This window comes from Rhinoraja longicauda, chromosome 2 (genome assembly GCF_053455715.1).
Source record: "Rhinoraja longicauda isolate Sanriku21f chromosome 2, sRhiLon1.1, whole genome shotgun sequence".
Lineage (NCBI taxonomy): Eukaryota > Metazoa > Chordata > Chondrichthyes > Rajiformes > Arhynchobatidae > Rhinoraja > Rhinoraja longicauda.
In genome coordinates this window covers 32163666-32190236 of record NC_135954.1, presented here as the reverse complement: position 1 = coordinate 32190236, position 26571 = coordinate 32163666, and the positions used below count along the sequence as shown (strand labels likewise).

The following is a 26571-nucleotide window of genomic DNA, read 5'->3' as shown; positions in this document are numbered from 1 at the left end:
CAGACTTTATCTGCTAAGGAGACTCGGGTCCTTTGGAGTGCAGGGGGCACTCCTAAGGACCTTCTACAACACGGTGGTTGCATCGGCCATTTTCTATGAAGTGGTCTGCTGGAGCAGCAGCATTTCAGTGGCGGAAGGGAAGAGACTCAACAAACTGGTCATGAAGGCCAGCTCAGTCCTAGGTTGCCCCCTCGACTCAATGCAGGTGGTGGGAGAGAGGAAGATGATAGCAAAGCTAACATCGCTGCTGGACAACGACTCCCACCCCATGCAGGACACTGTCACTGCACTGAGGAGCTCCTTCAGTGACAGACTCCTTCACCCCAAGTGCGTGAAGGAGAGATATAGGAGGTCCTTCCTTCCCGCTGGTGTGAGACTGCACAACCAGCACTGCTCCCAGCAGACGAGTCAACAATAACAGCTAAGAACACACAGAAAACTGATGGCAATTTATGTATTTTATTTATTTATAATGAATGATCTCTTGCTCTCTTGCTATCCACTTTGCTGCTGTAACACTGTAGATTTCCCTGGTGTGGGATGAATAAAGGAATATATTATTATTATATTCCATCTAAGCTAACCCCATTTGCCAATGCCTGGCCTATATCCTTAAAAACACCTGACCTAATGTTTTTTAGATGTTGTTATTGTATCCGTCTCAGTTACTGCATCTGGCATTCTTTTAAACTTAATGGCATCTTTCCTATAGCAGGGTGACCAAAACTGAACACAATATTCCCAGTGTGGCCTCACCAACGTCGTGTACAACTGTGACATAATATTCCAAATTCTATATTCAGTTTCCTAATCATTAACCAGCATGCCAAAAGCCTTCTTATCTATCTGTGATGCTACTTTCAGCAAACTAAATGGATATATTTTACATTTAAAAACCGTTGGATATAAATGTTTGATGAAAATGATATTGAAACAATTATAGGAAATTGTAGGAAAATAGGTTAAAGAAACAGCACTTTTAAATAGCACGAAGGATTGAATGATCTCCTCTGCAGTAAAAATTGTATTTCCATCAGTAATTAGATACCTCAAATTTCGATTCCAAGTCACCTATATCACTAAATATACTAGTTTAGTACATAGACACAAAATGCTGGAGGAACTCAGCAGGACAGGCAGCATCTCTGGAGAGAAGGAATGGGTGATGTTTTGGGTCAAGACAACTTCTTCAGATTATAGTTTAGTTTAGAGATACAGTGTGGAAACAGGCCCTTCGGCCCCTCAAGAGTCCACACCGCCAATGATCCCCGCACACGAACACTATCCTACATACATTAGGGACAATTTACAATTATACCAAGTCAATTAAGCTACAAAACTGTACGTCTTTGAAGTGTGGCAGGTAACTGGAGCTCCTGGAGAAATCCCACACAGATCATGGGAAGAACGTACAAACTCTATACAGACAGCACCCATAGTCAGGATCGAACCCGGGTCTCTGGCACGTTAGGGCAGTAACTCTATTGCTGTGTGACCGTGCTGCCAAATTATGCGCATAACTCTTTCTGAAAAGTGGTAGACTTATTTAATGTATGTTAGAAATAATTTAATTTTAGTCAAAAGTCAAAACTATTTAATCGTTATATGCACTGAGATCAAAACAATGAAATTGTTACTTGCTGCAGCTTTACGTTCAATCAACTACAGAACAAATAATTTGCGATAAATTATCAGTTATTCTTGGTAAACCACACTACAATGGTGCAAACCAAAGTATAATGTAATTGCATATGTAATTTCAATGGGATTTCTCTAATTAACACATTATTATACTTTTTTATTACCTTGTGCACAGCTATGAAGTATTTAAAAAGCACATATTAAAGGTTATAATGGTTACAATTCGATCCCAGTACAAACAATAACTACATATTGAACCACTATATTAATACGATGATTTTTTTTCCCCAGCTTTGAATTTAACCATTATCCTGAATTTTCTTCCTGCAGCATTTATTACCTTGTCCCTAACTGGGTTTGCTATGGATGTCTGGATTGGACTAAATGATATTAATATTGAGGGTAAATATCTCTGGACTGAAGGAAAGGGAGTGTTCTATACCAACTGGGCCAAAGGTTTCCCAACTGCAAAAAGACGCACCTATGATAACCCGGTAAGTATCAATTTCTGCTGATGGGCTTCAGCAGTCGTGCAGTAGAGTTGTTTTTCGTAACATTTGTCTTCATGAATTCTCCAGCTTCAAGAGGAAAACTGGTCAATAACTCCATTGGGACAATGGGAACAGTCACAGTATAAAATAATCTTAGCTGGAACTTTTAAAATCTCAATAAAAGCTTACCTGACAACAAAATTATGAATTAATTTTGGAGGGTCATGTTTCCTCAGGAAGCCTAAGAGTGGAATTGGGGTTGAGAGGACTGCAAGGATGGCAGTAACGGCCTGCTTGTCCATTTGCGTGGATCAGTGATACATAGGTTTTGGTTTGAGACCCTTTTTCAGACCCGAAATATCACCCATTCCTTCTCTCCAGAGATGCTGCCTTTCCCGCTAAGTGACTCCAGCATTTTGTGTCTATCATTGGTTTAAACCAGCGTCAGCATTTCCTTCCTACACACTGCAGTGTAATGGAAGAGCACGGGCTATTTAGGGACAGTCTCTTAATGGTGCATATGGGAATTATTTCATAAGGCATTAACCTTACCCTTGGAGGGTGACTACCTATTTGCAGACTGCATATTAAGTGAATGGTCTTGGCAAGTGAATGGATCATTGGAAGTACAAAGTTGGAAAATTAACCCTTTTTTTTAAAGTAAATATGTCCCCACAAAAAAAAGTTGGGACATCCAGATCCAGAAACTCTTGAGTCAAGTCAAGTCAAGTCAAGTCAATTTATTTGTCACATACACATACTCGATGTGCAGTGAAATGAAAGTGGCAATGCCTGCGGGTTGTGCACAAAAATAATTACAGTTACAGCATATAAATAAAGTTAATAAGTTACTAAACATAGCACAAAAAGTGTCGACAAAAATTTAGTCTCTGGGGTTATCAAAGTTGACAGTCCTGATGGCCTGTGGGAAGAAGCTCCGTCTCATCCTCTCCGTTTTCACAGCGTGACAGCGGAGGCGTTTGCCTGACCGTAGCATCTGGAACAGTCCGTTACTGGGGTGGCAGGGGTCCCTCATGATCTTGCTTGCTCTGGATCTGCACCTCCTGATGTATAGGTCCTGCAGGGGGACGAGTGTAGTTCCCATGGTGCGTTCTGCCGAACGCACTACTCTCTGCAGGGCCATCCTGTCCTGGGCAGAGCTGTTCCCAAACCAGACTGTAATGTTGCCGGACAGGATGCTCTCTACAGCCCCAGAGTAGAAGCAATGAAGGATCCTCAGCGACACTCTGAATTTCCTCAGTTGTCTAAGGTGGTAAAGGCGCTGCTTAGCCTTACCCACCAGTGCGGCAATGTGCGTTGCCCACGTCAGATCCTCTGCGATGCGGACTCCCAAGTATTTGAAACTGCTCACCCTATCCACAATAGACCCATTTATCTCCAGTGGCGTGTACGTCCTTGGATGTTTAGCCCTTCTGAAGTCCACAATCAGCTCCTTTGTTTTAGTGACATTCAAGAGGAGGCTATTGTCCTGACACCAGAGTGCCAGATCAGCCACCTCCTCCCGGTAGGCCTTCTCATCGTTGTTGGAGATCCGGCCCACCACCACAGTGTCATCAGCAAACTTGATGATGGAGTTTGAGCTGAACCTGGCCCTACAGTCATGTGTGTACAGGGAGTACAGTAGGGGGCTAAGGACGCAGCCCTGGAAGACATAGGTTTTGAAAGGGAAAAAGGGGAAGTTTCCATCTGAGATCCTGGTATTACAGAAAGCCTATGGAATGTGTAATGAAATTCAAAAGTAAATCAGGAAACAAAAAGATCACCGGACAGTAAAATCCACAAACACCCAGTGTCTTAGCTCAATTCTGCATCATACCTGATCATCAAACGCCATCTTAAACCACTGAGGGAACTTCAATCTTGTCAGCAATCTACATACCACAAATCAAACAAATGCCAAGATAGCACTGGAGGAATTAGATTTGGTCATCGACTCTCTTTAGACATCCAACCCTGATGCCCCACTTATCATTACTGGCAAATTTAATCAAGCTAAATTCAGGAATGTGCTCCCCAAATATGTCTCCTGCTTCAGGTGTTAACACTTTTGATCACCGGTTCAGAACCTTTGGCCTGCCGAATCCACACGACGATTGATCGCCCTAGTTCTATGCTATTACACTTTCTCATCCACTCCCTACACATCAAGGGCAATTTTACAGAGACAACCTTTGGGACGTGAGAGGAAACCAGAGCACCTGGAGAGAACCCACATGGTCACAGTGAGAATGTGCAAACTCCTCGCGGGCAGGATCGATCCCGTGTCTCTGGTGCCATGAGGCAGCACCTCTACCAGCTGCGCCACCGTACCGCCCTTTCTGTTGGTTTAGGGTGTTAACTATTTTTTGCTTTCTTCATATGGCAATCTGACTGCGCGACTGTGAGTGTAACTCCAAACAAAATTGCTGGCCTCTGGAAGGATAACTATTGTAACGTCAAGAGAGGCTTCATATGTCAAAAGTATAAAGGTGAGCAATGAGCTGCTTTTTCTACAATATATTACTATAGGTCTATAAATCTAAATCCCTGCTGCCTGCACCAGCCCCACAGCCATACATTCGCATCCCTTATCTCCCTGTTCCTGCCCTCACTAGCACGAGGTACAGGAAGCAGTCCAGAGATAACCATCTAGGGAAGACCTGCTTTTCAGTCGTCTTCCTAACTCTCCAAACTCACTTTGCAGAACCTCCTTCCTCTTCTTCCCGACGTCGTTTGTGCCCACATGCACAACTGCTTCTGGCTGCTCACCTTCCCTCTCAAGGATGTTCTGAAGTCGATCCATGACATCTTGAACCCTGGCACCAGGGAGGCAACAGACCATCCTCATGTCTCGCCTGCCACCACAGAATCTCCTGCCCACACCTCGGACAATGGAGTCACCCACTACTATGGCTCTGCCCGACGTCAGTCTCCCCGGTCTAGTCTCATTGCCAGGATTGGAGCCACCGACCTGTCCGCCGCTCAGACTGGAAGTGTCTTCTGCCCCGACAGCTCCCAAGAGGGCACAGCCACCGAGGTCTCCTGCTCTCCACGTTTGTTCCCTTTTCTCCCAGTCACCCACCTTCTCTCTTCCTGCATCCTTGGCGTGACAACCTCACTGTAGGTACTGTCCAGGAAGCTCTTGTTTCCCCGGATGGCCCTGAGGACATCCAGTTGCTTCTCCAGTTCCCCAACACGTTCACTCAGGAGCTGCACCTGGACACAATTCCTGCAGGTTGTGTCTCCAGAAGCTCCATCGGCATCCCCAACTGCCCACATCCTGCAGGAAACAAGCTGCACCAACCTGCCCGCCATTTCTTCAGTGGACAAAAAAATCACAAGTTTCAAATCAGGTGTAGCCTCCTCGCTGAAGACTCTTGAGCCAAGGACTCGCACTTTACTCACAAGGTACTTCCCTCAACAGGGCCGCTTCCCAATACCCTACCCCCAATACCATGTACTCTAATTTTGTCCACTAATCTCCTGTGTGGGACCTTATCAAAGGCTTTCTGAAAGTCCAGATACACTACATCCGCTGGCTCCCCTTCATCCATTTTACTTGTCACATCCTCAAAAAATTCCAGAAGATTAGTCAAGCAGGATTTCCCCTTCATAAATCCATGCTGATTTGGACCAATCCTTTTACTGCTATCCAAATGTGCCATTATTACTTCTTTAATAATTGACTCCAGCATCTTCTCCACCACCTATGTCAGTCTAACTGGTCTATAATTCCCTGTTTTCTCTCTCACTTATTTCTTGAAAAGTGGGATAATATTAGCTACCCTCCAATCCACAGGAGCTGATCCTGTATCTAAAGAACATTGGAAAATGTTCACCAATGTGTCCACGATTTCTAGAGCCACCTTCTTGAGTACCCTGGGATGCAGACCATCAGGCCCTGGGGATTTATCAACCTTAAGTCCCATCAGTCTACCCAATACTATTTCTCGCTGAATTCAAATTTCCTTCAGTTCCTCTGTCTCCCTAGATCCCCTGTCCTCTAGTACATCTTGGAGATTGTTTGTGTCTTCCTTAGTGAAGACAGAACCAAAGTACCTGTTCAACTCTTTTGCCATTTCCTTGTTCCCTATAATAATTTCACTTGTTTCTGCCTTCAAGGAACCCACATTTGTCTTTACTATACTTTTTCGCTTAACATACCTAAAGAAGCTTTTACAATGCTTCTTTATATTCTTAGCCAGCTTACCCTCGTACTTCATGGTTTCACCCCGTATTGCTCTTTTTGTTACGTTCTGTTGTCCTTTGAAAGTTTCCCAATCCTCTGGCTAACCGCTACTCTTTGCTGTTATACATCTTTTCTTTTAGTTTTATTCCATCCCGAACTTCCCTTGTCAGCCACGGTTGCCTCTTGCTCCCCTTGGAATCTTTCTTCGGCTTTGGAATGAAATGATCCTGCATCTTCTGGATTATGCCCAGAAATTCCTGCCATTGCTGTTCCACCGTCATTCCTGCTAGGATCCCTTTCCAGTTGACCTTGGCCAGCTACTCTCTCATGCCTTCATAGTCCCCTTTGTTCATCTGCAACACTGACACTTCTAATTTAACCTTCTCCCTCTCAAATTGCAGATTAAAACTAATCATATTATGGTCACTACCTCGCAGCGGTTCCTTTACCTTGAGTTCCCTTATTAAATCTGGTTCATTAGACAACACTAAATCCAGAATTGCCTTCTCTCTGGTAGGATCCAGTACAAGCTGCTCTAAGAATCCATCTCAGAGGCACTCTACAAACTCCCTTTCTTGGGGTCCAGAACCAACCTGATTTTCCCAGTTTACCTGAATATTGAAATCTCCCATAACCACAGTGGCATTACCTTTGTTACATGCCAATTTTAACTCTTGCTGCAACTTGCACCCTATATCCAGGCGACTGTTTGGGGCCTGTAGATAACTCCCATTAGCGTCTTCTTACCTTTAAAATTCCTCAATTCTATCCACAGTGACTCTACCTCTTCAGTCCCTATGTCACCCCTCGCAAGGGACTGAATTTCATCCCTCACCAACAGAGCTTCCCCACCTCTTCTGCCTACCTCCTCTGCCCACCTGCCTACAGGACGTATAACCTTGAATATTCAGTTCCCACTCCCGATCCACCTGCAGCCACGTCTCTGTAATCTCCACAATGTCATATCTACAAAATCTCGAACTGAGCCTCAAGCGCATCCACTTTACTTCTTATACTTTTCACATTCATATATAATACTTTTAATCCATTGCTCACCTCACCTTTAACATCGATTCCCGTTTCACTTGGCCATACTCTCCTGTCGCTTTGTGAACTTTCTGCTCCGTGAATTCTGGTGTCTTTCTTAACTTTTCCTATACTCTCTTTCCCTTTAACTCCATTCTTGTCTTTCCAATTTGTCTCCCTCCCCCCCCCACTATTTAGTTTAAACCCACCCATGTAGCAGTGGCAAGCCTGCCTGCCAGAATGCTGGTCCCCCGCCTGTTAAGGTGGAACCCGTCCCTTTTGTACAATTCACCCTTACCCCAAAACAGATCCCAGTGGTCAAAGAATCTAAATCCCTGCCCCCTGCACCAGCTCCTCAGCCACAAATTCATATCCCCTATCTCCCTGTTCCTGCCCTCACCAGCACAAGGAACTGGAAGCAAACCGGAGATAACCACTAAGGCTTAGTGTATCCTCTTCATAGCCTACATTGCCATTTAGATTTATATCGTTGGCAAACTTTGGTATATTACTCTGGGTCCTCTCATCCAAATTATTGATGGGGAATTTGTTCAGTTGGGCCCCAGAGCCAATCTGGAATGCTTGTTCGTGTTTTAGGGGAGGTTTTACATTAATGTAGCAGAGGGATGGGAAAAAGTGTAGATTTACTGTTGACAGCAAGGTACAGTGAGCAGACACACATGAATAGATAGTAGAACTTTGATCTAACCAGCTGGTCATTGCTTAGTTATAGCATCCTGGTTCTGCTGCTGAGCTAGCAACTAGTTCTGTGTTGTGGTCTCACCAAGTCTGCAACTCATCAGTTTCAGTTTAGTTTAGCGTTTAGAGATACAGCATAGAAACAGGCCTTTAGGTCCACTGAGTCCATGCTGGCTATCGATCATACATTAACACTAGTTCTATGATATCCCACTTTCTCATCCCTACACTTTACGGGCAATTTCCAGAATATGCAAACTCCACACAGACTGCAGCCAAAGTTGGGATCGAACCTGCGTCTCTGGTAACACTCTACCAGCTGGGCCACTGTGCCCCCCATCTGTTGTTACCCCTACTGTTATTCTCTATTTCACTACATTTTATTTTTTTATGCCTATTTCCCATTATTGAATGTTCAAGAATATTTTCAACTTTAAAAGCCTTTAAAGAAAGTTCCTGATAATTACGTGAAGCAGGAAGAAGAGGAGTGGTTGGGATAGGAACAATTCTTTTCAAAGGTCGGGTTTTTAGAATGTAATCTGCAATGAACATGCTCAAGGAGTGAGATAGGAAACAGTACATTTTGAAACACGCAACAGGTCGGGCAGCATGCGCGGAAAAAGAAACAGAGTTAATGCTTCAGCTTTGAAGGTTGTGATGAGGAGTCTCTGACTGGAAATATTAACGGTGCGGAGGAGATTTACATGGATGTTGCCAGGACTTGCAAGCCGGAACTATAAAGAAATGTTGGGCAGACTAGGATTTTATTCCTTGGAGCACAGGAGGCCGAGAGGTGATCTAAAAGAGGTGTATAAAATCATGAGGAGAATAAATAGTGTGAATGCATTGAAGTCTTATACCCAGGGTAGGTAACTAAGAATCAAAGGGCAGAGGTTTAAGGTGAGAGGAGCAAGATTAAATAGGAAATTGAGGGGCAACTTTTTTACTCAGAGGAATGTAGGTATATGGAAGAGCTCCTAGAGGAGATAGTTGAGGTATGTACAATAACGGAATTTAAAAGACATTTGGATGATTACATGGATATAAAAGGTTTAGAGGGTTAGAAACATAGAAACATAGAAAATAGGTGCAGGAGTAGGCCATTCGGCCCTTCGAGCCTGCACCGCCATTCAATATGATCATGGCTGATCATCCAGCTCAGTAGCCTGTACCTGCCTTCTCTCCATACCCCCTGATCCCTTTAGCAAAAAGGGCCACATCTAACTCCCTCTTAAATATAGCCAATGAACTGGCCTCAACTACCTTCTGTGGCAGAGAATTCCACAGACTCACCACTCTCTGTGTGAAGAAATGTTTTCTCATCTCGGTCCTAAAAGACTTCCCCCTTATCCTTAAGCTGTGACCCCTGGTTCTGGACTCCCCCAACATCGGGAACAATCTTCCCGCATCTAGCCTCTCCAACCCCTTAAGAATTTTATATGTTTCTATAAGATCCCCCCTCAGTCTTCTAAATTCCAGCGAGTACAAGCCCAGTCTATCCAGTCTTTCCTCATATGCAAGTCCCGCCATCCCAGGGATTAATCTGGTGAACCTTCTCTGTACTCCCTCTAAGGCAAGAACGTCTTTCCTCAGGTTAGGAGACCAAAACTGCACACAATACTCCAGGTGCGGTCTCACCAAGGCCCTGTACAACTGCAGCAGAACCTCCCTGCTCCTAAACTCAAATCCTCTTGCTATGAATGCCAACATACCATTCGCTTTCTTCACTGCCTGCTTCACCTGCATGCTTGCTTTCAATGACTGGTGCACCATGACACCCAGGTCATGCTGCATCTCCCCTTTTCCTAATTGGTCACCATTCAGGTAATACTCTGCTTTCCTGTTCTTGCCGCCAAAGTGGATAACCTCACATTTATCCACATTATATTGCATCTGCCATGCATTTGCCCACTCGCCTAATCTATCCAAGTCACTCTGCAGCCTCCTAGCATCCTCCTCGCAGCTAACACTGCCACCCAGCTTCGTGTCATCCGCAAACTTAGAGATGTTGCATTCAATTCCCTCGTCCAAATCATTAATATATTGGATATAGGGCAAACATGGCCAAATGGGACTATCTTAGACGGGGCATCTTGATTGGCATGGACAAGTTGAGCTGAAGGTCCTGTTTCCATGCTGTATGACTCTGACTCTATTATTCTGTCCATGGATGCTGCCTGACCAGCTGAGTGTTTCTAGTATTTTTGTATTTTTCAATTTAGATTCCAGGCATCTGCAGTTTTTATGATTTTCATTTACATGAGAAAGAAAGTATTGTTTCAAGGAATGCTCTGAACATTGGTTTGAAGCCACAGGTGATCACAAATTAGAGCATAGTCAGTTTAAAGACATTACTGACATCACATAACCTTGGCCCTGAGCCTCATACACTGGCACTTTGTGTCTTTCCCTCTAATTCCTAGTCATTGAAATTGTGTTATATCTGATGTTTCCTAATTTCCACTGGGATGAGACAAAGGTTTCTGATGACAGTGTTCGCTTTGGAAATCTGCACGATGATCTCAGGTACCTGTTAGGTTACTGCTCATTAACTTTACTAAAACATCTTTGGCTTAGATTGAAAAATTGAGTGTTCTCCTGTCATCATTTAGAAAGTGCAATATGCATAGAAATTTCAATGGGAATAAAGAAACGAGATATCAAAAGATGCTGGAGTAACTCAGCAGGTCAGGCAGCATCTCACGAGAGAAGGAATGAGTGACGTTTCGGGTCGAGACCCTTCTTCAGACCCTCTTCTCGAACCGAAACGTCACCCATTCCTTCTCTCCTGAGATGCTGCCTGACCTGCTGAATTATTCCAGCATTTTGTGATACCTTCGATTTGTACCAGCATCTGCAGTTATTTTCCTACACTAAGAAACGAGATATAATTCTTTCCACAGACCCCGCATTAAGCGCAGAGCCCACAACTATCCCTGCACTAGATTACTTTCAATATGCCAACAGTTCCTACAAAACAATCACAGTCAAGTTGAAATGGCAAGATGCTCGTAAAGTGTGTGAAGCGGAAGGTGCCCAGCTTGTCAGCATTAGGAATGCCTTTGAAAATGCCTTCATGATGTTAGATGCAAACAAATTCGGCGAGAAACTTTGGATTGGATTAAATGCCGCTGAGGTAAGAATGCCATTCTGGCCTTCCATCACAGTGAGGAGGGGACTGGAGGAGACTCACTGTGATGGATGTTTCTTTTTTTGTGTGTTGGTTGGGGTTGTGTAATTTGCTTGTTTTATTGCTTTTATTGTTGGACTGTGGGTGACTAAATTTCGTCCAAAAAACTTGTTTTTTGGATGAGAAATAAAGATATCTTGAATCTCTTGAATCTTGAAACAAAGAAACAGTGTAAACCAAAGAATAAATTAAACAGACTTCTAATGGTACACTTTGGAACGAATGCACAGTTTTTTTAAACCCAGATAGGGGTTCAATATTCAGAGGTGAGAGGGGAAAGATCTAATAGGATCCCGAGGGGCAATTTCTTCACGCAGAGGATGGCAGGTATATGGAACAAGCTGCCAGACGAAGTAGTTGAGGCAGATACAACAACATTTAATAGACATCTGGACAGGTACATGGATAGGAAAGGTTTAGAGGGATATGAGCTAAATGCAGGCAGGTGGGATGAGTATAGATGGGGTATCTTGGCCAGCATGGGCAAGTTGGGCCAAAAGGCCTGTTTCCGTGCTGTATGACTCGAAAACACTATGAGCACTTTGTATGAATTAAATTTAGATGTGAGTATTCATAGCCAATGCTGGGAATGGATGGGCATTTGACTGCAAGATGAGAAAAGTGAGCAATTGCTACAGGATTAAAGATGACCTGGAGAAATATCTTCGGGTAAATCTTTTGTGGGAAACTGTTAGCTCTCAGCCCTTCAAAATTTTGATTCAGACTTCTGTACATCCTCAGGCAAAAGCAGAAGATGGAAACAGGCTAGTCAGATGCAGAATCTGCTCAAGTTGCTTTTCCACTTGACTTAACATTGAGCCCGCTGGTGAAGCAGCTTCACATGGGGGCTGGCAGATGTATAGATAACAACTCTGTTCATAAAAGAGGATAAACACAAATATGAGAAAAGTCAAAAGAAGTGAAATGATGGCATTCTGAACTAAAAACAGAGGAATATGTAGCCCCAGGCCTGTTTTCTGCACAGATGGTCAACTCATTCAGCTCCCTGTGTCCAGTAGAGACAACAGCAAAGAGGTGGGCAGTGGGATTGGGAGTCTGGTCAGTGCCTGGGACCCTCATGATCTGGGCCTTTGCTTTCTATGTTTCTGTAAATGGCATGGGCACAAAGCTCCAAAGCCAGGTAATCACACCAAACTGGAGCGGGAAGATCTCAGAAATTAAACTGAGCTGGACAAAAATAACACGGGATCAGGCAAATTACGTAAGAATTTTGGCCGGACCGTGCAGTCAATGTTGAGCTGTAACGTCTCCAATTAGACCGTGTGAGTTCCAGCAGGTTTGGGAGTCAAGCACAAATGTCCAATACCAAGTTTGCTGGCTGACCTTCACAGCACTTTTCTAGTTACACTCCAACAATGTAGTCTAGTGGAATGGGACTAGTGGGACATCATTTTCGGCATGGATGAGTTGGGCTGCAGGGCTTATTTCCGAGCTGTATGGCTTCAAGATTCTATGACTTTATTACTGTAATTGGGGTTCATGAGCATAGAATCATCAAATCAGAGTGATACAGTGTGGAAACAGTCCCTTCGGCCCACCTTGCTTCCACCGGCCAACATGTCCCAGCTGCACTAATCCCACCTACTTGCGCTTGGTCCATATCCCTCCAAACTTGTCCTATCCATGCACCTATCTAACTGTTTCTTAAACGTTGGGGTCATCCCAGCCTCAATGACCTCCTCTGGCAGCTTGTTCCATATACCCACCACCCTTTCTGTGAAAAAGTTACCCCTCAGATTCCTATTAAATCTTTTCCCCTTCACCTTGAGCCTATGTCCTCTGGTCCTCGATTAACCTACTCTGGGCAAGAGATTCTGTGCATCTACCCGATCTATTCCTCTCATGATTTTATACACCTCAATATGATCACCTCCCATTCTCCCGCGCTCCAAGGAATAGAGACCCAACTTACTCAACCTCTCCCTCTAGTCCTGGCAACATCCTTGTAAATCTTCTCTGAACCCTTTCAAGGTTGACAATATCTTTCCTGTAACATGGTGCCCAGAACTGACCGCATTCATTCTAAATGCGGTCTCACCAACATCTTATACAATTGCAACATGACCTCACATTAGCTGCAAAGGGAAGAGGGGAGAGTGGTTCTGAGAATATAGACAGGGTAATGAGATGGTGTTTGGTAGATTGTGCGGAGCATCAGCTAATACTTCTGTAGAGAAAGGTCGGCCGCCTGTGAAGCACGGGTCAGTTCATCCCTGACTTCCAGGCCTGGCCACTGCAATAGCAAGTTCCTGAATGTCCCAGAGTTGAGTGCCAGCGATTCCTACCTCCCACTCTTCAGCCGGGCTCAGCAATGGGTGCAGAGGCACAGCACAGTGGTGCCGAGCCTGGAGCCACGTGTAGTTGTATCCGGTCCCTCAGCTTTATGGCTTGTGTATCACGCACAGCCTCATTTATTCCAATTAGGTCAGACACTTGAAAGGAAAAGGTAATTGCAGATGAATGTCTTTAATTCATTCCTATAATTTTGATATGCATTTAGTATAGCAACAGGCATCAGAATCTGCAAATATGAAGCAACCCTTTGGATTATTTTGAGTGTTTGAGTTAAAATGGAAAGAGATGTTAGCTAGGTACAGGGGTCTCAAAAGAAAGCCAGTTCCTGCCACTTTAAGTAGCAAACAGCTCAGTGCAGGGACTCGTGAATTCAAATGGGCGAGGGTACTGTTGCAGTATTTTAAAATAAAATTTATTTCAGACTGAAGGACAATACAGATGGATTGATGGGTGGAAACTGCGCTATTCTAATTGGGATGTTGGAGAGCCCAAGAACAATAAAGAGTGTGTCTTCATTGATCAGAATGGATATTGGAAAACTTCAAACTGCAACAATGAGACTTATGCCAGTTGTAAAATATCTTCTGGTAAGAATTAATTAGTCCACTATGCACTTCAATGGTGTTTGTACAAAATGGACGTCGTTGAATATCAATTTACATCAAAACTGCAAATGAACATAAACTTGTTTTAACATTTTTATAACATTAATTTGCATTCCGATAAAGGTATTCCTCATTTTACAAAGGAGTTACATTCTGAGAAACGCAATTCACTAAGTGAATAATTCTCCACCAGATTCAATATAATAACAACTGGTTATATTTCACAGCTTAAGAATTTTGTTTATAAAAACATAACACAAAAATAAATCAAGGGTACTCATCAAGAGAAACATATGGGATCTCTCCCTTTCCATTTCTCTCTCTATTTCTCTCCCTCTTTCTTTCTCTATCTTCTTTTTGTACTTCTCTCTTCCTTTCTTTCTCTATATTTCGATAGAGAAAAAGGGGGAGAGAGAAAACGGGGAATTACAGACTAGTTAGCCTGACTTCGGTGGTGGGAAAGATGCTGGAGTCAATTATTAAAGAGGTAATAACGATGCATTTGGGTAGCAGTAAAAGAATGTCCAAGTCAGCATGGATTTATGAAAGGGAAATCATGCTTGACTAATCTTCTGGAATTTTTTGAGGATGTGACAGGTAAAATTGATGAAGGGGAGCCAGTGGATGTACAGTATCTAGACTTTCAGAAAGCCTTTGATAAGGTCCCGTACGGGAGATTGGTGACTAAAATTAGAGCACATAGTATTGGGGGTAGAATGTTGACATGGATAGAAAATTGGTTGGCAGACAGGAAGCAAAGAGTAGGAGTAAACGGGATCTTTTCAGAATGGCAGGCAGTGGCGAGTGGAATGCCACAAGGCTCGGTGTTGGGGCCGCAACAGTTTACCATATATATTAATGATTTGGAAGAGGGAATTAAAAGCAACACTAGCAAGTTTGCGGATGACACAAAGCTGGGTGGCAGTGTAATCTGTGAAGAGGATGTTAGGAGGTTGCAGGGTGACATGGACAGGTTGAGTGAGTGGGCAGATGCGTGGCAGATGCAGTATAATATAGATAAATGTGAGGTTATCCACTTTGGCGGCAAAAACAAGGAGGCAGATTAGGTAAGGGGGAGGTGCAGCGAGACCTGGGTGTCCTTGTACACCAGTCACTGAAAGTTGGCGTGCAGGTACAGCAGGCAGTGAAGAAAGCTAATGGAATGTTGGCCTTCATTACAAGAGGATTTCAGTATAGGAGGAAAGAGGTTCTTCTGCAGTTGTATAGGGCCCTGGCAATACACATCTGGAGTATTGTGTACAGTTTTGGTCTACTAATTTGAGGAAGGACATCCTTGTAATTGAGGCAGTGCAGCGTAGGTTCACGAGATTGATCCCTGGGATGGAGGGACTGTCATGTGAGGAAAGATTGAAAAGACTAGGCTTGTATTCACTGGAGTTTAGAAGGATGAGAGGGGATCTTATAGAAACATATAAAATTATAAAAGGACTGGACAAGCCAGATGCAGGAAAAATGTTCCCAATGTTGGGTGAGTCCAGAACCAGGGACAACAGTCTTAGAATAAAGGGGAGGCCATTTAAAACTGAGGTGAGAAAAAACTTTTTCACCAAAGAGTTGTGAATTTGTGGAATTCTCTGCCACAGAGGGCAGTAGAAGCCAAATCACTGGATGGATTTAAGAGAGAGTTAGATAGAGCTCTAGGGGCTAGTGGAATCAAGGGATATGGGGAGAAGGCAGGCACGGGTTATTGATTGGGGACGATCAGCCATGATCACAATGAATGGTAGTGCTGGCTCGAAGGGCCGAATGGCCTCCTCCTGCACCTATTTTCTATGTTTCTATGTTTTCTTTATCTCTCTCCCCCTCTCCCCCTCTCCCTTGCGGTGGCTTTGCATGTGATGTTGGCAGGTGGGAAGTAAACATCATGGATTTGCAGATGCTGGTGAAGCCGGTGAATCTGAGCTGGATGGAGTTGATGGCCAAGGTTCAACTGATGAATGTTGTAAGGATGGCTGATGAGCGAGACTTAAAGAAGGTGTCAACTGATGTCTAGATCAAATAGGACACTTTCCATTATATTGCCACATCTAATGCTAAGCTCCATGTTGCTATCACCATCTCTGAAGATGACGAACGCCTTTTCCATGCAGCAGCACAACGCCATATATTTATTTGTGGGAAGATGGTTTGTTGGTTGTGCTGCTATGTTGAAGGCTTCTTGATTACACTTACTGCAAAGGTGCCAACAGTTCCTCATTTGTGAGCTCTTCATCTTGCGCTCCTGCGTCACCCCGATCTACTTCATCAAACCAGCCTCACTTACCAACATGACCAAGGAGATTCTTTACGTTTTCAAATCCATGGGGGATATACACGCACCATGGGTATAGAGACATAAGGTCTTCAGACTGATGGAGTAGATAGAAGAAAGCTGCAAAAGACAGCTGAGGATGGGGCAAAGCCTGGCAGGTAATAGGTGGATACAGGTGAGGTGGGGGAGGGTAGTTGGCAGATCGGTCGAGTAAGTAACAAAAGCTGAAGGTGAAAAGAAGACAAAAAAGTGTCAGATAAGAAAAGACGGAGGAGTGAAATGCAAGCTGGAGGGAGGCACATGGATGGATGGAGATAGGGGGCAGGAGAAAGAAATGGGGAAATGGGGAAAGGACTTGGAGATGAGAAGGGTGGGAGATGAGCATAAGGAGCAGTGGAAAGGAGCAGGGAGAGGGGGGTGATGAGTGAAATGTGTGGAGGACTGGCGGCCTGAGGGTTTTGAAGAGAAGGGTTTGTGGGCTACCCCAGTGGAATATGAGTTTTTGTTATTTCAATTTGCATTGACCTTACTCTGGCAATGGAGGAGGCCAAGGTCAGAAAGGTTGGCCTGGGAATGCGAAGGGGGTTTAAATTGGTAGAAACAGGGAGATCCAACAGGCCTTGGTGGACAGAGTGCAAGCGTTTGGCAAAACAGTTGCTGAGTTTACACTTTGTCTCACTGATTATAATTTTTTCCCTGACACCATTCATTATTACATGTGTTATGTCATATGAAGAGGCACTGATGTCAATGGTTTAGTTTAGTTTAGTTTGTAAACGCAATACACTTCTGAATAAACCTGGGAGGAGCTCGAAATTCCGGCAGAAGAAGGATGTAAGAAGGTCAGATAAAGCTTTTACTGATAAAATAATAAATCTGATGCCGCTTTAAATGTTTGGACCAGAGCTTCCAAACCTTTTCATCCGTCGCCAAAAAATGATCAGATATTTGGACTTAAGGTCCATATTTTAAGACAGTATGATAAATGAATTAGTTTAGTTTAATTTAGAGATACAGTGCAGAAACAGGCCCTTCGGCTCACTGAATCCATGCCAATCAGCGATCCCCACACACTAACACTACCCTACACACACCCGGGACAATTTCCAATTATACCAAGCCAATTAACCTCCAAGCCTGTACATCTTTGGAGTGTGGAGGGAAACTGAAGATCTTGGAGAAAACCCATATGGTCATGGGGATACAAACTTTGTACAGACAGCACTCAGCGTCAGGATCGCAGTTGTTGCCAGGCAAATTCCAATGTTAACTTGAATTCCAGAGGCATTGCCGACAATGAACAAAGCTCCATTGATATTCTTGACGCATTATCTTTTGATAAAGGGTAAAAAAAATATCATGACATAATCATGAAAAAGCAATGCTGTCAATGGGGATTTTTATTTAGGTTGCCACATTATTGGCTTTGATTAACTTCTCATAGATTCATACAGCATTGAAACAGACCCTTCGGCCCGACTCGTCCTTGCGACCGAAATGCCCCACCTCAGCTTGTCCACGTCCAATTTCTGTTACATCCAAAAGAGATCATTTGCAATAGCTAATTGTGTCAACAGTAAATTATGTCAATAAACTGTGAGTTATATCAGTCCGTATTTAAGGCAATGGTCTGTACAAACAACAATGTATGGCAGAGCTACTGCCAGTCAATGTGATGGCAAGCTTTGTTGACGCATCTCCACCTGCCTCAGATATTCAATTGCTATTGAAAGATTGTTTGTACTGGCAAAGAAAAATTCATGAATCGAGTACGTGTCCATTGCTTTATAACAAATCGAGCTGCCAGAGGAGGTGGTAGAGGCAAGTACAATTTAAAAAGCAGTTGGACAGGGACACAGATTCGAAAGTTTTCAGGTTTTTGCCAAACACAGACAATTGCGTGGATATTGATCACATGTAGGCAGAGGAGACTAGTTTAATTTGGGCATAGTCATTGTGGGCTGAAGGGCCTATTCCTATGCTATTCTGTTCTATGTTCTAACTGGGATTAGCTGAGATAGGCATCTAGATCAGCATGAATGTGTTAGGCCAAAGAGCCTGTTTCCATGCTGTATAACGTCATGAATCTATGAGAAAATCATTCATTGAAAATTTATAAATTTAGGTAGATTTCATTGGAAACAGACTGCATTCAAGATGAAAGAAACCCCCACAAATCTTGCTGCTCTATTTTAAACGTTGTGAATGTTGCAATTTTTAAAATTGCAAAGTGACAGCGAATTTACTTTGCAGAAAGTGTCATCAATTATAGATTCTGCAAAGGAAATAATTCCAATTCAATAGAGGAAAATGCAAAGTAAATTATTCCAAAATTCAGTACATAATTAGTTGTCATTTACAACATTTAAAATTACAACATTTAAAAGGTATTTTGACAGGCCAAGTCAAGTACATCATGGAAAAGCATCTTGCAGAAAAATAGTTCATTTATTCAAATGGAAATTGTGTGTGTTCAGAGAATCTCCCCTTCAGAAGTGTGAATAAAAGTGCAAAGCACAAGTGCTGGAGGAACTCAGCAGCTCAGGCAGCATCTAGGGAGCGAATGGAGAGGTGATGTTTTGGGTTGGGACGGGATCAGTCTCAGGAAGGGCCCTGACCTGCACCATCACAGATGGTGCCTGACCTGCTGAATTCCTCCAGCACTTTCTATTTTTTAGATTTAGATTTTTTTAGAGATACAGAGATACAGCCCTTCGGCCCACCGAGTCCGTGCACTATCCTACACACACTAGGGACAATTTTTACATTTACCCAGTCAATTAGCCTACATACCTGTACGTCGTTGGAGTGTGGGAGGAAACCGAAGATCTCGGAGAAAACCCACGCAGGTCACGGGGAGGAGAACGTACAAACTCCGTACAGACGGCGCCCGTAGTCAGGATCGAACCTGAGTCGACGACACTGCATTCGCTGTGAGGCAGCAACTCTACCGCTGCGCCACCGTGCCACCCTCAAGATTCCAGCACCTGCATTGTCATGTGTTTTCCTGTGAATAAAAGCATTCGAATTAACTGAAGAGTAAGGAAGAATGATCAATTTTATCCCTGATTTATTTTATCAGAGCCCGTGGTTACCGAGCGACCTCAACTCCCTGGAAAATGTCCAGAAAAGGTGAACCAAGCCTGGATCCCTTTCCATGGCCACTGCTACTTCTTTGAAACAGCAATTAAAAAAGCTTGGGCCTCTGCCAGCCTCGACTGCATTCGTTATGGTAAGAACTTTCCTTTGTGGTAGGCGTGAAAATACATCATTTTTAAAGACACTGTGATTGACTAGAAGGGTCAAATGATTATATATTTTTAAATGAATCCACATCTCACCAGCAAACTGCTTCATATAACTAAATACCAAATATTATAGTAATTCCCACATCATTCTGTAAATGCAAATACTTCAAACCCATGAGATGTGGCACATGTCCTGTCCTGATAATAAAAAATAACCCAATTGCTGGAAATATTCAGCAGCACTTGTGGAGAGAGAAACAAGATATTTCAGCTCAAAAACTTTTGATCAGATGCATTAATTTTGTTTGCATATTTGCTGTCGGCTTCTTCACTCAATAATTGTTAGTCGATCACAAAATGTGAAGTAATTGGCTTTGGTTTGAACTTTGCTGTTATTTTTCCATTTTGCACAAAGACTTTTTCTTTTTAAAGGGCACCAAAATATAGTGACTGTGCATTTGTGGGCTGTGCAAAAGAATTTCACAGGGCTGTGACAATAATGAACTATTGAACCATTGAATCAATAAAACATATTGTTCTTCATTACCAGGGGCTTCATTAGTAAGCATTGATGATACTCCAGAAAGCACCTTTTTGCTGCATACAACAGAAATCATGGCTGACAAGTCGCCAACCTTCTGGATAGGAATGTACAGGAATATTGAAGGTAAAAAAAAAAAAGTTCACAGTGTCCTCATTTTACCCTGTCTCAAAATTAGAATGTGCAGGACAACCTATGAGTTCTGTTTATCTTTATGCCATGCAATTCTTACACCCGTTTCCAAATAACAAGTGCACGAGAAAATGTTAATTTGTCTAATGCTTTTCAAAACTATTGTGAAAGTAATCATGAACATATATAAACATATTTTAAATATAACAACATGTATGATATTGAAAAAGCAAAAGTGCAATGTTTTGCCCTTGTTTTTATTCTCTCCTTTCCACTTTCCCGCATATACTACCAGCACTCAGAATAATTTATGCTTATGTCATTAAGCTGGAATGAGTGCAGATAAGATGTACAAGGACGTTGCCAGGACCCGAGGGCTTGAGCATTATGGAGAGGTTGAGCAGGCTAGGACTTTATTCCGTGGAGTGGAGGAGGCTGAAGAGGCTAAGGGGAATACGTAGTGTGAATGCACAGAGTATTTTACCCAGGGCAGGGGAATCAAGAACCAGGGGGCGTAACCTGAGGGGCAACCTTTTCATTCAAAGGTTTATGGGTATATGGAATGAGCTGCCAGAGGAGGTAGCTGAAGCAGGTACTGTAAGAGCATTTGAAAGCCTATTGGACAGGTGAATGGGTAGGAAAGGTTTGGAGGAATAAAGGCTAAACCTCTGCAAATGGGACTAGATTAGATGGGGCATCTTGGTCCGCTTGGACGAGCTGGGCCAAAGGGACTGTTTCTGTACTGCATGACCCTAGGACTCTCATAAGTAATTACATATTATTAAATTTGATTTAGTTCCACTAGTGCTAGCAGACCTTTGCTACCCACTGTTTGGTTGTTTTGGTTGTGATTATCGAGTAAAAAAAGTGCATTGTGCCTAAATGCAATGTTAGCTGTGCCCATATGAGGAAAAGCCTTTACCTCAGCATTTCCTTGGACTACTGATGGTAGAAGGCAATTGCAGCAATCAACAGGATGAAATCAGCACATTAAATTCTTTGTCAAAGCTGGGAGAGTAGACTTCTGACCTCCTTGCTCACTTATTGGTTCCCTGTGATGAATTGGTCTTGCGTCAAACCTGTGTATGTCTAACCCCTCAACCAAACGCAGTTCTGAGAATCGATCTCATTGATCATTTTGGCCAATTGTTCTGATATGTGGCAGATTGTCAATTTGTGGGATAGTTCACTCTGAAATGTTGCAGCAAAGCACGCACTCCATAAAAGCATATTGCTGTTGAATTCAAAATAGCATCCTCATGAAATAAAATCAGTTCTTTATCCAAAAATGATGGGGTTGCTGTGAAATGAAAGGTCGAGTAGATTGGACAAAACTCAATGGTGTTCAAGAGCATTACCGTGGATTTTACTGAAGTACAAAATTATGTGGGGATGGAGGCTGAAATGATATTTCTTCCCTTGGACAGATATGATAGTGGCGTTTATGAGGTTTTTAGATAGGCACATGGATATGCAGGGAATGGAGGGATATGGATAATGTGCAGGCAGAGGAGATGAGATTATATTGGCATCATGTTCAGCACAGACATTATGGGACTGCTCCTGTGCGGCACTGATCTATGTTCTCTGACATGAGGAGGTGTTTCTTCTCCTGGAGGACTGTAATTCTCTGGAACTCCCTATCCCAGAAATGCATAGTCCATAAAATATAAGGACTATGTAGACTGATTTTAGAAGAATGCTGGAATGCTAAACGCTGGAGTTTAGAAGAATGAGGGGGAACCTCATGGAAACGTACAGAATAGTGAAAGGCTTGGATAGAGTGGATGTGGAGAGGATGTTTCCACCAGTGGGAGAGTCTAGGACTAGAGGTCATAGCCTCAGAATTAAAGGATGTTCTTTTAGGAAAATAAGGAGAAATTTTGTTAGTCCGAGGGTAGTGAATATGTGGAATTCTTTGCCACAGAAGGCTGTAGAGTCCGTCAGTGGATATTTTTTAAGGCAGGGATAGATAGATTCTTGGTTAGAACAGGTGTCAGAGGTTTTGGCAAGAAGGCAGGAGCATGGGGTTCGGAGTGAGAGATAGATCAGCCATGATTGGCGTGGAGTAGACTTGATGGGCCGAATGACCTAATTCTACTCCTATCATTTATGACCTTATGACCTTATTTATGGTTCTTAGGGGAGACAAAATGATGAGGGGCAGGCAGGGACGTCGACGTAGGGCAAAATCAAATGTGCCATCATTGTTCCACTGTTGGCACTGAGGCACCCCAAGCAGGGTGCTATTGGGTGGATTATTTGTGTTGATTGTGGCCAGGGAGGATGGATGGAGGAGACACATGAGACGTACTCCTTCCCCAACTAAAATTGCAGTTGTATAAAGCATTTAAGTTTTGTTTAGTTTAGAGATACAGCGTAGAAACATAGAAACATAGAAAATAGGTGCAGGAGTAGGCCATTCGGCCCTTCGAGCCTGCACCGCCACCGCCAAACTGGCCCTTTGGCACACCGAGTCCACGCCGACCGGCGATCACCCCATACGCTAGCACTATCCTACACACACTAGGGACAATTTACAATTATACCAAACCAATTAACCTTCTGTACGTTTTTGAAACGTGGGACGAAACCGGAGATCCTAAAGAAAACCCACGCAGGTCACAGGGAGAAAGTACAAACTCCGTACAGATGGCAGCCGTAGTCAGGATCGAACCCGGGTATCTGGCGCTGTAAGGCAGCAACTCTACCACTGTGCCACCCTTAAGCTATTTTTTTTTTCTCATTGCAGGTGCCTGGTTATGGTTAGATAAAAGTGTGGTGGATTTTGTAAATTGGAATAAAGGCGAGCCTTCAGATCACAAGCAGGAAGATTGTGTTGAAATGTATTCACACCTGAGTACTTGGAATAATGCTCCATGTTCAGGTTATAAAAACTACATATGTAAAATGCCAAAAAGTAAGTTAACTGACTTCCAGGTAATCTTTAGTTTATTTAGTTTAGTTTAGAGATACAGCATGAAACCGCCCCTTCGGCCACTGAGTCCGCGCCGACCAGCGATCCCCGTACATTAGCATGATCCTACGCACTAGGGACAATTTACAATCTTTACCAAAGTCAATTAACCTACAAACCTGTATGTCTTTGGAATGTGGGAGGAAACCAGAGCAACCGGAGAAAACCTACGTGTTCGCAGAGAGAACGTACAAACTCTGTGCAGATAGCACCTGTAGTCAGGAGTGAACCCAGGTCTCTGGCGCTGTAAGGCAGCAACTCTACAGCTGCGCCACCGTGCCACTGTCTCTTTTCCTTTGTGGTATTTACTCAGTAATAATTAACATTTCTTCTTTGCAGTTGTGGAAGTAACTGAGGCACCACTAGAACAGGAAGGTAAGAATTATTTGCACTCTAGAAATTGCTAGCATTATCCCTGTTTGATAAATTTATACTTACCCAAAATTGGTACTTGCTGATCCAGCTGCAAAAGTGGCTTTCGGTTGTAGCTTGTTGAGGAAAGTTCTGAAGGATATGACAAGTGTCATTAACACAAAGTAACATTATACTGTATGTGGAGAATTTTCACTGATACTCTTACTTTTGGCAGTCAAGACGCAATAACACAATGATTCAATGGTTCAATAGTTTCTTTATTATCAAGTGTACCAAGGTGCAGTGATTTTTTTGTTGTTTGCATACATATCAGCAAGACTATCGCCATATATAAGCACAATCCCCCAGTTAATACAGAATGTATGTATAATATATAGAATATATAGAACAGCCCATTGAGTCTATAGGAAAAAATTGCAGATGCTGGTTTAAATCGAAGGTAGACACAAAATGCTGGAATAACTCAGTGGGTCAAGCAGCATCTCTGGCGAGAAGAAATGGGGGGCAGCATCTCTGGAGAGAAGGAATGGGAAGGGTCTCGACCTCAGTCTGAAGAAGGGTCTCGACCCGAAACGTCACCCATTCCTTCTCTCCAGAGATGCTCCCTGACCCACTGAATCACTCCAGCATTTTGTGTCTACCACTGAGTCTATGTGCAAGAGTTGCCATTTTAGGGCCGTTTTACTGTCCCAGCTGCAGCTGGCCACAAAGGCCCATTGCAACCATCGCCTCCATTCCGATCGTCCCGCGAACCGTCATCCCTCCCCTTTCACGGCCCTCTTCAGTCCTTGTTCCCCGGGGGGCACCCACAATGACCTTGGGGGCGTGGAAGGTAAGACGCCCAGTTCTTCTTACTGGGTCTTTTGACCTGCGCCCACCACTGTCACCAACTCCCTCCCTCTTCTTCCGTGATTCCCGGTCTTCAGGGGCAGGGGTCGCCAGACTTCCCCCTCCGGGTGGGTTCCTGGTTCCACGGTGGATGCGCCATGCTTGCTGTTTGGAGGTGACTAATAACAGAATAAGGAATGTTGTTTTCGGGACTACAGGATATAATCAGGAAAGTTACACAGGTATCGGTGTTTCGGCCTCAACTATTTACCAAATGCAATGTTGTCAAATTCAACTGTCGTGTGATTAGGAAGTGGTGATTTCCCCAAGTTCCTCTCGCCATTGTCTTTCTGGGCAGCCATGGTCACAAGACCAGGCCGTATTGTCTGAGGTCTTGGCGAGTTGCTGCAGTGCACCTTGTGGACATTGTAGCCGTAGACCATATATAGCAGAAGGAATAAACGTCAGACAGGGTGCATATCAAGTGGGCTGCTTTGTCTTAGAGCTGCATTCATCAATGCAAGTCGTAAATATTCATGCACACCTGCTGGTTGTGCTTTGCAGATGATGCAAATCATTTATGAGAAAGAACTCAGGCTCTGGCCTATTCTTCTTGACATGATTCAGTTCAGAGATAGTTCAGCATGGAAACAGGTCCTTCAGTCCACCGAGTCCGTGCTGATCATCGATCACCAGCTCACAACTCCTGCTCTGTTTTTAGTCTGAAGAAGGGTCTCGGGTCGAGTCCCTTCTTCAGACTAAAAACAGACATTCCTTCTCTCCCGAGATGCTGCCTGACCTGCTGAGTTACTCCAGCATTTTGTGAATAAATACCTTTGATTTGTACCAGCATCTGCAGTTATTTTCTTATACCAGCTCACATTAGTTCCATGTTATTCTACTTTTGCATCCATTTCCTGCACACAATGGCCACAAAGGCCAATTAATCTATAAATCCGGACATCTGAAACTGAAGAACTCAATGGAAATCCATGTAGTCACAGGTACAACGTGCATGCTCCACACAAACAGCACCTCAGGATCAAACCTGGGTCTCCAGTACTGTGATACAGCAGCTTTACCAACTGCATCACTGAGCCGCCCCCTAGTATTTATATAATGTCCTTTAATCTTTCGGCTTGACCTCCTCGATATTGATGGTGAGGAATTCAGCACTGATAGCTATTAAAGCTATTGACTAATTTTCCTTAGTAGACTTAATGGGGCCCTTTAGCTGACTCCTGCTCTGTTTTCCTATATTTTAATGCTTCGGATAGAGAAAATATCTTGGGTAGGAAGCTCCAACTTAATAGCTTGCAACTGTGCTGACAGACTGAGTTATGTGCTCTTGAGTATTATCTTTGATATCATTACTTATTGTTATTTTTTTCATCAGTTTCCCAGCCAAAAGAGACTCCAGTTTACAACATGACGGGAATTATGGTGTTGCTGGTTATCATCGCCATTTTAATTGTGGTTCTTGGAGGCTACTTCTTTCAAAAGTACAGCAGGAAGACCACAGATGGACACACACATTTTGACAATACTCTTTACTTCAACAGAGAGGCTACATCTGGACCCTGTGACTTGAAATCTCTTGTGCCAAATATAGAATCAAATGAATAGAATTCATGTAATTTACTAAAGTTTTTGAAATATATTGAAATAAATGTACCAGAAACTGCAAGCAGTTAGACTGGATATCAATTTTAGTAGTGTATTTGGCTGATCTATGCTTTTACTGCAATATTTTGCACTGGAGTCTATGATTATTCTTCTGAACTGTTTACTGTCATTTTTTGAGAATTATATATATATTGATTACTTTGTTTGTTAAAGGTTAATTATCAGGTATAACCTTTTAGAATTAATGCTCAGTGTTTTAGTAATATTACTATTTCAATACGATAATTTGTTTCTGTAAATAGGAGAGAGTTAAATCTTATTGCTTCAGGACAAAGATAATACTGGAATGATATTTTTAGGGGTTTTTAGGGGTTAGCCCTACTCCAAAAATGTATTGTTGTAATTTTCTGGTTAT

General features: G+C 43.1%; 1 protein-coding gene across 1 annotated transcript in view; it reads left to right on the top strand.

Moving 5' to 3' along the window:
• mrc1a (mannose receptor, C type 1a) overlaps positions 1–26156 on the top strand; it is a 122120-nt gene extending 95964 nt beyond the window's left edge. The window contains exons 22-30 of the mRNA XM_078427731.1: positions 1972–2134; positions 4515–4621; positions 10950–11182; positions 13974–14139; positions 19512–19661; positions 20228–20344; positions 23103–23270; positions 23667–23702; positions 25927–26156. Coding sequence (XP_078283857.1) covers positions 1972–2134; positions 4515–4621; positions 10950–11182; positions 13974–14139; positions 19512–19661; positions 20228–20344; positions 23103–23270; positions 23667–23702; positions 25927–26156 — 1370 coding nt within the window. The remainder of the gene's footprint in view (positions 1–1971; positions 2135–4514; positions 4622–10949; positions 11183–13973; positions 14140–19511; positions 19662–20227; positions 20345–23102; positions 23271–23666; positions 23703–25926) is intronic.
• The last annotated feature ends 415 nt before the right edge of the window (positions 26157–26571 follow it).